Raw genomic sequence first — 13,939 nt, 5'->3', positions numbered from 1 at the left:
TAATTTATAAATAATTTACCATATGAAATACTGAATAACAACGAGGTTTACAAATTAGTGGAAATATTTTATCCTCTTCTGGGGATTACAAGTTTAGATGTAGTAACTAAACGTTATTCTGATTGGCTGTTGGAGAGAAATGGAACGGTTTCCTTAGAGATGTGCGTTTATTAGAATATCGATTTGTATAATTATAGAATATTAAAAATAATTGATTGGTATGTGACAACTTACATCAATTTTAATGTGCCGCTCGAAGCTTTTAGTTACTCAAATGATCAAATGTACTATATTCGAATGTTTGATTAACTTGCAAGGTACAAGTTTATTTGAAAGTACAGTCAATATTTTCTATAAACTTAGTTACTGTTTGAATAAATTTAAAAAGGGATATATCATGAACATGTTTTAAAAAACTTAAATATACTATTACATAAAAAAATAGTTTTTAAATTTCTGTGTAAGTCTATGTTAAGTACATTATTTTTGTAATTTCTTTCATTTTGTGAGGATTCATTACTAAGATTTTCTTTGAGAAATTATTTACGTCCTAACATTCCAATGGTAATAATGGTAAGAATGATTAAAATAGAAAATGTGACGACTATAATCGATTCTACAACTAATATATCTCTATCGAACAATCGAATGATTACTTGGACATCACTAAAACGAAACGTCAAATTCAGTTTGATAAAACTTCGGCGACGCATGTGACGTAAAGAATTTATTTTAAAAAGAAATTCATAAAAATACTGCTGAATTACTTTCGGTTTTCCAATAAAATACCGACAATGAGCCGGCAAGTGGATATAAAGGCGTTAGTGTCCCATATAGTGCGTGGAGATGGATCAGATAGATGCCGAATTTGTATGGGAGACACGAGTGAGGGCCAAGTTCATTTAGAAGACACTGTGATGATGGATGGAGACAAGCCTGTGACGCTTGCTGAGCTGCTGGAAGTAATTACAGGAGTACAGGTACATTATAAACATGATTATTTTGCATAATATCAAGTCTAACATCGAACGATTTGTTTATTTTCTGTGCAAAACGGAACGGCGTCTTCCCGCCGTGTTGATTACAAGATGGCGCCGAATGGCTGTAGCGATTTACTATAAAAATATTTTTTATATATTTTGTCATCTCTTTTGATGTTATTACTTGATTATTTATTAGAAATAAGTCAGTTAGTTACGTATAATATAAATTTACGTTGAAATATAGAAATATTGAAGTAGAATATTTGAAAAATTCGTTTCTCGTTGTGTTGTACCGTTTACGAGGTTAGTTAGGTTATGACGTCATATAAATAAGAATCTGACATGACTTATAAATTCGATGTACAATCAACTTACCTACTTATTAAATCCTTTAATTTATAATGTTCACTTATGAAGAACGGTAAACCATATTTATATACGAAAATAAACGAAAATATATTTAAAACGAAAAATTTTTTTCCTATCGTTAGCTATCTTTGTAAAACAAACTTGTACCAAAATCAAATTTTGGATACTTATTACTAAAGCATAGTCAGTATTTACATAACAAACTTATATAAAGATTAACACAGTCACATTATATTGATATTATTGATATATATAGCATATATTATAGTAACGCCATCTTCTGAAATACTCACTGCTGTACACAGGTTTCTGTAGCCCTCATTACAGAATTAAAATTAGAGTATATCCCAATTGGCCAGACTAAAAAGTTGGCTTTATATTACAGACTACCTATCTGTGTCCAATTTTATACAGAAACAAAAACAACATTTTATAGAACATTTAGGCCTTAATTAGACACTTTTGAAATATCTTAGTTGTTTGTTGGTCTGTCTGTCAGTAAAGCTAGGTACTTGTTCCAAAATGTAGTTTCAAATGATGAAGAATGAGGAGGAAACTCCATCGGTACTCTTTCCAGTCACTAGCTTTAATGAGGAACATTCAAGATTCATGAACAATTCAAACTTTTGCAATTATAATTTTATAGGGTTCCTTAATTATAATTTTTAACCTACTTCAAAATAGAAGGAGTATTTCTGTTTGAGCTGTATGAATGTATATTTTTGCGTGATTATTTCACGATGAGGTTGAAGTTGGTTTTTGAAATGTAGTTTACCGAAAATTATTATAAGGTAATAGTGTAATGGCCATTACACTTATTAATGGTTTCTACAATGGCAATCTAAGGATAGAATTTTCATAATTATATGGTAATAGCAGACCTTACAAACTTCGCGGTCTTGGAAATTTTTCTTAATATTCTTATTAATATTTCTTACATAAGGACCTTTTCCTAGCTATAACAATTGTGACTATGAAATTGGTTCAGCCGTTTTTGAGATATGCGCTTAGCAACATATTTATCAAACATAAAAATATAATAGATTACATTTATACATATAGTTTTACTTGTATATGAGGAAAATATTTGAAATATAATGCTATTTATAAAACATGTTGCCATCCCAATTGTTATTCTTCATTTAAGTTATGCATGTTAGTCAAGTCTTTAACAAAATTATTGTTGCATGGTGGTAAAATAAAACATAAATACTGTGTAGTAGGACGAATAATGGGAGATTAATTCAAGAATACTGTTACAAAAACACAGAAATGTTTTCATTATTAAAGAATTTAACTTTTATTATAACTTTCGTGAGACATACTAAACTAAATTATTTATTATGTTATCGGCTTAGTCACATAATGTTTTGACAAGGAACTCGACTAGTTTCAAGCCATGCTAGAGACTCATATGCATAAGCAGCAATCCGTGGCACATAGCAGCGTGAAATTAGCGATTCTCGCAGTGTGAAACTATCGAGTTCCTCATCAAACAGTTACGCTCTGTTCGGCTCCTATTGGTGAGTAAGTCGATAACATAATAATTAAGATTATAACTCTCTAGTTAACAATTATTTAAATTCCATCCTTCACTTAGTTCTACGCATTAAAATTATCACATATATTATAACCGAATATGACTACACACTTAAGGATCTTACACCAATAATGACTAATTAACACATTGGTCACTGGTAACCGTCGGTTAGTGGAGGACTTGCCTTCAATAGTTATCTTTCTGCAGTTAATGCTTTAAAGAAGAACATAAAAATTAATTGGCCGCTTGACTAGAACCCTGGTTGCAGGTGCGGCTGGACGATGACCTGCCCGTAGGCCTGTGCTCCGTATGCTCAGTGTCCGCACTGCAGGCTGCAGACTTCAGGACTCAATGCCGCAGGTCGGCCTTACAGTGGGAGACCACACTGGAACTCCTCGACAGCATACATAGCCAGGCCAAAGCCAGTTCTGATGGGAAAATCGTTGCTATAGTAACAGAAAACAGTATTTCTTTCAAAGATTTAGAACGGAATGAACCGCAAGAAGTACAAGTAAAACAAAAAGTTAAAAGCTCCAATATGAAGGGTTTAAAATGTCAGTGTCCGTGTTGTGGCAAGCGGTTCCTGTATGCCCAACTTTTGCATCAACATCTGAAGGAGTCTTCGGACAACCAACGAGCTTGCCACATTTGTGCCGGGATCATGACAAGAGAACAATTGCTTGCACATTACGTAGATGTACATATGATAATTCCGTATAGTTGCAAGAAGTGTCCGGCTATGTTCCATAATGTTTCTCAGTATAAACTCCACCTCTCGCAAGCCCATGCGCCTGGGGCCTGTACTTGTGGCGAATGCGGACGGAGTTTCCAAAGCGAGCATGCATACTACGCTCATCTTACTGTTCATGCCCCAAAAACGTGTCCAGGATGCGATGAATTATTCCGAAACCTGAAATGCTACCACTATCACGTAAAACGATGCTGTAACCTAGATAAAACCCGCTTGGATACACATAAAACTAAGAATAAAGTCACTATTCCCGTCAAAAATAAGAATAAAAACATCAGGGTTGGGTTGCGAGGTAGCGCCGACACGGAGTGTATCTGTGATTACTGTAAAAAGAAGTTTGCGGGCAAGAAGTTCGTTACAGCTCATATACAGATAGTCCATATGAAAACTACGCATCGTCCTTGCGTTTACTGTGGGAAGTTACTAGCCGCGGCACACATGTCGACTCATCTGAAGAAACACGAATCAAATGAGTCGTTCAAATGTGGGCATTGTGGCATCGTGTTAAAGACCAAACTCGGTTATATCCAACACGTACGTTTGCACACAGGCGAAAGACCTTATACATGCAAATTTTGTGGGGAATCCTTCTCAGCTTCTTCAAGAAGATCAGAACATATAAGAAAATGTCATAGAGAGACCGAAATTGTATTAAAACATGCCTGTTCCTATTGTCCTGCGCGGTTCAGATTGCCTTATCGCTTGAAAAAGCACGTTTCGTCAGTCCACGGTGATGGAAAGGAACAGGTGATGCCATTTGAGTGTAGTGAATGCCATGAGAACTTCAGCAGCTGTCGAGGGTTACTCCATCATAGTAGGAAGCACCAGGAAGTTGATACTGCTCCCAGGGTCCCGAGAGCAAGAGTTAAGGTTGATTAGAGAGAAGAATGGAGAGTAATTGGAGATAGGAGATATGATAAAGGTATAGGTGATTAAAATTGTTAGTAGGTATGACGCTTTAAATGTTAATGGTTTTATAAACTGAGTCTTATAAAGAATCGCTTAATTGGTACCGGTTATAGACTTTGGATTACTATACAATAGAGCAGTGGTCCGCGGAACGTAAAATATGGTCCGCGAAATAAGAAAAATTTGAAGACATGAGCAAATAAAAATTCCATGGTTAAAGATTTATATAGGTTGACTTGTAATATCGATGTATTCCTCCCGAGAGGTGATAATACAACTAATTTCCTACAAAATTAGACCTGGGGTACCTGGTCCAAAAATTACTAGTTTCTGAGATATTCAACATGTTTGGTTCGAATACAACACTAACAAACACCTTATGTACAGGGGCTTACGGTTACGGGATTTCTACTTTAACAATAATATGTATCGTAACATTAAATTATATGTATGTTAATATGTTCCCTCATAACAACATATGCCCATTCTGAGTATCGCTAGGGTGCTTTTTCACCAGATATGTGCTATGCTATGTTGCTGTGTACACCATGTTCATTGGTACACATAGCTTAGCACTGGTGGAAACGGACTCAGCCAAGTTATATTTTATATGGAAGGATGCGTGCTATGGATAGTTTCCTATTATCGATAGATCGTATACTCGGACTGCGCGTCTTCCTCGCACAACTACATAGCTTAGTATCAGTGGAAACGGACACATACCACCCTAAACCATTTACAAATTGTTGACACATCCACAGAAATTTGCGTTCGAAATTAGATACAAAAATATAATTAACCAATATCATACTATAAAATATCTTCTCTAAAATAATATTGAATTCGGCTCTACTCCTCAACTGACCTCTTAACCGACTGCCATAAAAAAGATTGTAGACCAAAAACTCATTGTTTTAGGTCGAGAACACATCACCGCTGCCTAACAGAATCTGCGGCCGATGCAATCAAGAACTAAAATTGATTCTACCATTCGTTAGACTATGCAAGGAATCAGCCAAACGCTGGAATGACATCACAGACTTCTTAGTCACTTTAAAACCAACGAAAAAAGCCAAAAATATCTATGTACAAGTCGGCAGTGATATTAAAAAGTATACAGATACGTCTAGGTGCCATGGAGATAAGATTAGGACGCGTAAGGAAGCTCTAAGAGCCTTCAAAATGCGACTAAGAAGAGAAATGATATATAAACACCGTGCCTTACACATCCCTACTTCTGAAAACTTTGATGAAGTAAAATCAAATAAAACAAGAACAAAAATGACGTGTAACCAATGCGGTGTCTCATTCTACAACTACTTTAAATTCAATAAACATATAAGCAATTTGCGGCAGAAAATATGTAGGCATTGCTCTCGGATAGTCGATTTTGAGTCCTATGTGGACCATTGTAAAGCTCATAATGTTAATGTATTCGCTTGCGAGATTTGTTTGGAGAGTTTTCAAAAGGAATCAGCGTTTTTGGCGCATAGAGAAAAGCATAAAAGAGGTCAGCAGGAGTGTTTGGATTGTCACGAAACCTTCGCTACTTCTGGGCACTTAAATCAGCATATGAATAAACATAAAGCTGCTTTGTGTGGATGTGGTAAAGTACTCCCGAATAAAATATGCTTTAATGCCCATAAAAAGATATGTACCCAACATAAAACTGTCAAACAAAAGTACATTTGTGACTATTGTAAAGCTCAGTATACACAGAAAAATTGCCTTAAAATGCATATAAAGCTAAGACACACTGTTGGATGGATTTTCCAATGTGATAAATGTGGGAAGAAGTTCTCTAGTCGCGCCCATTTGGAGGAACATGATAATACTCATTATAAAATTGTAGATAGGTACGTTTGTTATTGCGGCGCCAAATATAGCACGCGCAGAGGGTACGAGAGACACATTGTCAAGCATGTTAATGGGGAAATATAGAATAGGAATGGAAAAAGCAATGTTAAAGTTGATGGCAGAAAAACTAGTTTTGACTGAACCTGAAATGGGAATCGGTAGTTATTTTTTTGTATGTAATCAGTACTTAGCCAAAATAATTACAAGTAATATGACGTTATAAATACTTTGTTTATCATTGACGCAATCAATTTTGACTTCTATTGCTGTAGCAATAAGTTAATAATTAATCTAAGTACTTAGTTGTTTTTTAGAAGGAAGCTCAAAACCGCTTTACGGAATAAATAGACTTAATATGACGTGAAGTAAGTTTAATATTCTTCAGAAACAGAACTTATGACTAAAAATGTGTATAATACAAAATCTTTGTCTTCTGTCTTTAAAATCAAAATTATAATTTTTAAACTAGTTTCAGTGACATCAGTACTATCTCTTTGTATATTGAATCATCAGTTTCATACTAAAATCATAAAACCGTCCAATATTTGACCAATACACCAATAAACCAAAGACTGGCCACGTTGCCTACCTAAGACAAGAGGAGCGGACTGATTGAAAACGTCGTTTCAGATGGAGTTGGACCCAGCGCTCCCCTGCGGCTTATGCAGGACCTGTTCCGACGACACCCTTGCAGCCATTACCTTCAAGAATCTCTGCGCTCAGTCCGCTCACCACTGGACTGAAGGGTCCACCTACCTCACCCAGGTCTACCCACCCACCGAAGAAGATAAGGCATACTTCATATTCTATAATGAGGATAAGACCATCGTAAAAGACCAGATAGACCGAGTCCCCACCACAAAAGACGCGGCTGATAGGTTAAATTTGAAATATACTATTCCTGAACCTGAAAAAGTTCGTAAACCAAGGCAGCAATATAGTTCTAAGAAGGCTTGTAAATGTCCCGATTGTGGGAAGAAGTTCTCTACCCCCGAGTATTTGAATTATCATTTGAGGAATACGTTGAAACGGGCGTGTAGGGAGTGCAGACTCATCGTCCCTAAGAAGAAATTGGCTAAGCATTTGGCGTCGCAACATGGTATAAATTTACACGAGTGTAATGCCTGTTTCAAGCTGTTTGTGGACGAGGATCTGATGAAAAAGCATGTGGAGGTAGACCATAGAAAGTTGGCGTTTTCCTGCCATCATTGTGGGAACAGCTACGTTAGTGAACGGGCTCTAAGAGCTCATGCTCATGCCCATTCACTCTTCCACTGCGCTTTCTGCAACAGAAGCTATGAAAACATCAAATGCTACAAATACCATAGAAATACATGCGAGTTCCTCGATCGGCCTTCAGTGCAGTTTAAAAACTTTACGTGTGACCATTGTGGCGTTACTTATAACCGAAAACCGTCGTTACGGATACATATAATACAAAAACACCTAAACGTTTTGCCCTACGTATGCCAAACGTGTGGGAAGAGGACTTCAACGCTTGCTCACTTACGGTCTCACGAAAAGACTCATGTGCCTGAAAGAAGGGTCTTTCAATGCGGTTGTGGAGCTCAATTGCGCACGGAATTAGGATTCCAGTTACACCTAAGGATTCATACCGGAGAAAGACCCTATAAGTGCGAGCATTGCGGCGATAGGTTCCTCTCGTCTTCTCGAAGATTGGATCATATTAAAAGACGGCATAGAGGCGCCAGTGACTTTAAGCATGCGTGTGATCAGTGTACGGCTCGATTCGTTAGACCTTGTGAATTGAAGAAGCATTATTTGTCTGTACATTATTCCGTGGTTGAGGTGATGCCCGCTAAACGTGAAGTTAATCCGGTGACGCGGAGATTTCGGAATACTATCGAAAAAGATATTTAGGGAATCATTGAATTTGCCAAAAGGTGGTTTGAGGGTATCTTTTTGAATTTGGTACCAAGTTAGATAGTGAAAATAAAACATTTTAAAATGCGTTAATTTAATTAGCTTAATACTTATAATTTTTATAAAAATCAATCGTGTCTCATTGAAATATCGAATTTCATGTTATAAAACTAACCGCCGTACTCAGAATCATTTAATGGTTACTTAACCCAGTCCTTAGAAATTGTTTTCGGAACAAAATCGTTACTAAGGAATAGTTTAAGTAATCATTGAATGTCTCTAAATACAGCAGTTGGTGACTATTTTAAGAGCTTTGAAACCCAATATTGTTGAATATTAAATTAGCAGAAGTTCCATTATGTTACATTATTTGTTTTACCTACTATCAATAATTATTGAAATCGTTTTAAAGTAGATAGAATAACTTATTGTTATAATCTAGATAATTGTACAAAAATGTGTATTTGTTACTGTTTTGCGTGAAAACGGCTAAGCTGTTTTCGATTTGAATTGTCTTAAGAATAGATCTTGTTGTGAGCTTTTAGATTACGGGTGGTACAAGTTGGTACGTTGAAAAAACCTTAATCTCACTGGATCAAACCTAAAATCCACCAATGGTCGCAAATGGATTAATGATAAATACAACCAACCCTTTTGCGACCACTTGTGGACTTGGTCTCTTTCTGTTCGCCTTGCCAGTCAGAAGCAGTTTTTTTTTTTTGTATAAAATCAAATCCTTCATTCCAATTAAATCATATGTACTTACCGTAAGTAGTTTTCAAACGTCAACAAAGAAAGAAATAAGTAATAGTCTGTCAGTAAAGCTCGTTCCAAAGTGTAGCTTCGAATGGAGAAGAACGAGCAAGAAACTCCATTTGTCACTCTTTTAGATGCTATGCTATGTTTATTGTGTAACAATGAATATGATAGGTGGAAGCCAAACGCATTCACAGCAACATAGCATAGCACATATCTGGCGGTAAAGTAACCTTAAGACATTACGCTACTCTATTTGGTCTGTGAACCATCCGTAGTCTATCTAGCTAGCAGTTTTCAGGATAATTTTATTCAGACCCGGCAAAGGAATATTTAGTTTTAATTTTGTATTAATATTGATTAAGTTGTTTCTTTTTGTCGATTGTAAAAGGATATGTGTATGCTATTTTATGTTCTTATTAAATATGTTTGAAATATATCTCGTTATAGTTTAATTTTTATGTTTACTTTCATGGAATCAGTCCATGGGCGGCGCTGATCGCTTACCATCAGGTGACCTGTCTGCTCGTTTGCCGCCTATTCCATAAAAAAGTAGATGATATATGTTTAGTCTTTCTATACCTATAGCAATACCTACAGAATAATATAAATAATGTACTTATTATGAGATACAATATAAATTATAAATCTACTCTCATTACGCTTACCACCAGGCGAAATAGTGGCCAAACGTCGACCGAACAAATATAAAAAACAAATGAAAAGGTTCAATCTATCATTAATTGTACAGTTAAAACATTAAGCTCTCAAATAATAACCACGTTACGGTGCTTTTGCACCAGAGATGTACTATGTAGCTATACTACGAAGATGTAATAGCTTAGCTGTGAAACTGTGTGATGTATGTATATGTTTCCACTGATACTAAGCTATTTAGTTGTGCGAGGAAGATGTGCAGCTCCACTATGCGATGTATCGATAGTAGGGAAACAATCCGTAGCACGCATCTTTCAATATAAAAAACGTAGCTTAGCTGAGTCCGTTTCCACCAGTGCTAAGTTATGTGTATGTACCAATGAATATGATTGGTGGAAGCCAAACGCATCCACAGCAACGTAGCATAGCACATCTCTGGAAAAGCACCCTTAGGTTTAATAAAATACAACAAATAGATCAACTATAGAGAAAATTCTATTTAAAAAGTTATCACAGGACGTACTGCTGACGCAATTTTATTTACTTAAGTTTTTTAATTATTCAGAGGGCTTAGTACGAATTTATTTTACGTTAAACGAGAATGCGTTCGGCACTCTGATTGGTTGGTTCATTCGCGCCGGCCAATCAGAGAGCCGCACTCTCATTTCGTTTTCGTTCAACGTCAGGCAAACTCGTACTAAGGATACAGGCAACAAAATTTCTAACTATTTCTCATTATTACTTTTCAGATGAAAGAAGAACCATTGACACCAGTCGGGGCCTGTGTCGCCTGCGCCAGCACAGCCCTCGCCGCACAAGAATTCCGGATATTCGTCAGAAACTCGGAAAAAATATGGCGAAAAGCCATAATTAATATAGGCACACTACCAAACACAATATTCCCTCCTACGAAATCAGTTTGCGCTATAATAAAAACATCAGACATTTCAATACAGACGTTTAAAGATTATAACACAACGGACGCGAAAACTATTTTAAATCGGATCAAAAATCGAGTTGGGAAGAAGCCTGTAGATCGAAAGCCTAGGGGAGCAAGAACTGGGCCCACATGCAGCTGCCCTGACTGTGGCAAAGGATTCCTAAGCCCTTATTACCTAAACATGCACTTACGAAACAGTGGGCATAAAGAAGCATGTCTCATTTGCGGCTCTGTTCTCGTCAGAGGCAATGATATGAAAGAACACATGGCAAATATACACAATGAAGTCACATTCTTATGTAAACAGTGTCCTATTTTATGTCCAAGCGAGGCTCAGTTGAAAAAGCATGTGAAAAAAGCTCATAAGGCCGGCGCGTTAACTTGTACTGACTGCGGAAGGACGTTCCCTAGGAATGCGTCTTTCGAGAATCACTCCCAAATGCATGCGGTTAGGACATGTCGAGCTTGTGGGGTGCAGTTCACAAATAGAGGCTGTTATAGGGAACATAGGTCTCAATGCGAACCTGACGCTAAGCCTAACACGCAAGATATGCCTCGAAACCGCCGCTCAAACATCAGAGACCCAGCCACGTTCACCTGTGACCATTGTGGCAAAACTTACAACTCTAGACCTCAACTCAAAAACCATATACTATGGATCCATATGGATATAAGACCCCATCAGTGTCAGTGGTGCGAAAAGAGGTTTTACACCCCAGCGCGACTGGCTGAACACACAGTCGTTCATACGCGCGTTCGAAATTTCGAATGTGACATTTGTGGCGCGAAGCTTGTATCTAAGATGGCGGCGGTTTACCACAGACGAAGGCATACAGGCGAAAGGCCTTATGAGTGTGAGGATTGTGGAGAGAAATTCATTTCGGCTTCGCGTAGATCGGAACACGCTAAACGTAGACATAATAAGGGATTCAAATTGCCATGCCTGAAATGTTCAGCGAATTTTGTTAGGAAACATGAGCTGAAAAAACATATGGATAAGGCTCATAGGGCCCAAGAAGAAAACGCCATAGTCTGGCCTTAGAACCTATTGACTTAGACTCTGTCCTTTAATTTGCCCGGATTATTGGTAAAAGAAAATCTTCCTATATTTCTACCAAATATCTTATTAATATTATAAATGCGTAAGTTTGTGTGTGTCAATCACGTCAAAACGGCTGAAGAGGTTAAGATCGAATTTGCAACGGGGGTAGATTGTGAGCTAAAATAACACATAGGTTACTTTTTATCTCAAGGGAAAGCGAGCAGAAGCTAGTCATTCATCACTACTCGTATTTAATGACGAAATGTTTTTAAACTCACTTTTATTTATAATTTTCTGACAAAAGTCTGACAGACAGACTTTTCTAAATGTGAAACAGGTCATTATTCTATTAAATATAATAATATCTTGACAATAAATAGTAAAGGATTATCCAATTTGGTGCAGTAGTTTCGGAGATCTGTGCGGACATTTAAATAATGTTTTTTTTTTATGTATATAGAATAGAGTGATGTAATTTTTGTGTATAGTTTTGCTCAAATTCATTATGTGCTATGAAATATGTTTTCAATATTTTGTTAAACTCATAGATTAATTATCTACATATAATAGTATTGGACATGTATACTACCAAAAGGTATTCAAAACTTCGTTTCCCAGGGAGGGCAAACAAAATAATACTTTGCCCTACCCGTCTTTGGCGATCATGAAGCAAATACAAAGAGATGTCATAACTGGATGTCCCTTTAACATAACGCGTGACACGTTACGGGGAGCGCGGGACGTTACAAACCGCGCCCCTCTCTATGTCCCATCTAGCGGTCCCATACTACACACACGTTGCCAATTGTCCACATTTTAATGTGACACTTTCTGAGCTTATAACCTATCTACACATTTTTACTTATAATATTATAAAGGGCCGTGTTTTTGTGTCACAATGTACAATCACATTATGGCATCTCCTCTTTGTACTTGCTTCATGTAGGCTTTTCTCAACATAAAAGATTTTCTTTTCTATTTTTCCAATAATATCTCTGTCATTCTGTATAATATCTAAGAGCAGTGTAAAAGATGGGGCCCAGTAAGGCTGAAGCCTGATCCGGAGCTGCTACCTAGCGGGTTTACCGGGTGCTCCGGTTCGAAAAGCAGGAGTAGGAACGGGATAGATTTTAGTCAGTAAGAGTCTGATACTCCCTTTCGCCTCGCCCAAGGCGAGAGAAGTCATTGGATGATTTTCCCACTTAAAAAAAAAGCGTAGTGCAAGGCAAGGCTTTAATATCAGGTGATTTGTCTACTGATATGCCTCCAAAAATTTCTAGACTAAGCTCTTTATGGACTCAAGTTGTAAATAGTAATTAAAAATCTAGTTGGTATTGATATTATTTAATTGTGTAGATATTTGTTAAATAAGATTATAATGTTACATTTCTGGTGTATTAAATTACTTTATCTTTTGTATGAAATGGTTTTATTTCTTGCCTAAGCTGCCTCGTTACACAAGCCTCTGTTACATGAGACCCAAGGGTTGAGTACGAGTTGGTTTTACGTTAAACGAGATCGAAATTGGAGTGTTCGGTGCTGTGATTGGTTGGTTCATTCGCACCGACCCATCAGAGCGCCTAACACGCTCTTGCCGTTCAACGTAAAGCAAACTCGTACTAAGGGTACAGGTGTTTACTCTTGAATCCAATTCAGGTCAATCGACATTGATATTATGAAATTTCTTACTCTTGGGTTGCAACACTAGTGCCCATTGTATCTGTATTGCATGGATTAAATGGTATTGAGTTGGCTTTATATTCCGTAGGTACTCTGAATTATTAGGGGTTTCGGAAGTCAGTTGCAGAAGGTGGCCACCGGGGTGATTTTTGTGAGGTAGAAATTCCAGTGGTTTTTCTCCAAAAAACTAAAAAGCTAGTACTTTGATATTATAACAGCTACGATTGGTGAGTTTCGACATTGAATAATAGTTGAGGTTTGATTCATTTCAAGAGTAACCTCCTAGTTACCCGTGGCTCTAATGCCCTATACTCTTGCCTAGTTCGCCTAAAGGATATAGGCTCTGCATGGGACTGAAAACTGAAAAGTTACAATATTTGTAATCAAATAATTTGACCCATATAACAATTTTTGCATTATACAATGTGATAGGGGTGAGACTTCTAACCCGTTAAGGCTGAGTTCTACATCTAATTTTATCAACAAAAGTCGGGGTCGTAGGGGTCGAATCCCCTCCCCTAAAAATTATGGCTTTATATTTTTACTTTTTTAAGATATCAAAGTTTATATT

At 36.9% G+C, this 13,939-nt stretch overlaps 1 protein-coding gene across 1 annotated transcript; it reads left to right on the top strand.

The window, feature by feature from the left end:
- Positions 1-672: 672 nt before the first annotated feature.
- On the top strand, positions 673-13,113 carry LOC118278771 (zinc finger protein 91-like). Its single transcript, XM_050703832.1, is given in 4 exon segments — positions 673-980; positions 3,161-4,537; positions 7,046-8,161; positions 10,456-13,113. Coding segments are annotated over 4 exon segments (3,912 nt in total). The 5' UTR covers positions 673-794; the 3' UTR covers positions 11,689-13,113.
- Positions 13,114-13,939: the final 826 nt, after the last annotated feature.

This window comes from Spodoptera frugiperda, chromosome 24, assembly GCF_023101765.2.
Source record: "Spodoptera frugiperda isolate SF20-4 chromosome 24, AGI-APGP_CSIRO_Sfru_2.0, whole genome shotgun sequence".
NCBI lineage: Eukaryota > Metazoa > Arthropoda > Insecta > Lepidoptera > Noctuidae > Spodoptera > Spodoptera frugiperda.
Note: the sequence above shows the minus strand (reverse complement) of the source record. Positions and strands in the feature narration are given on the sequence as shown.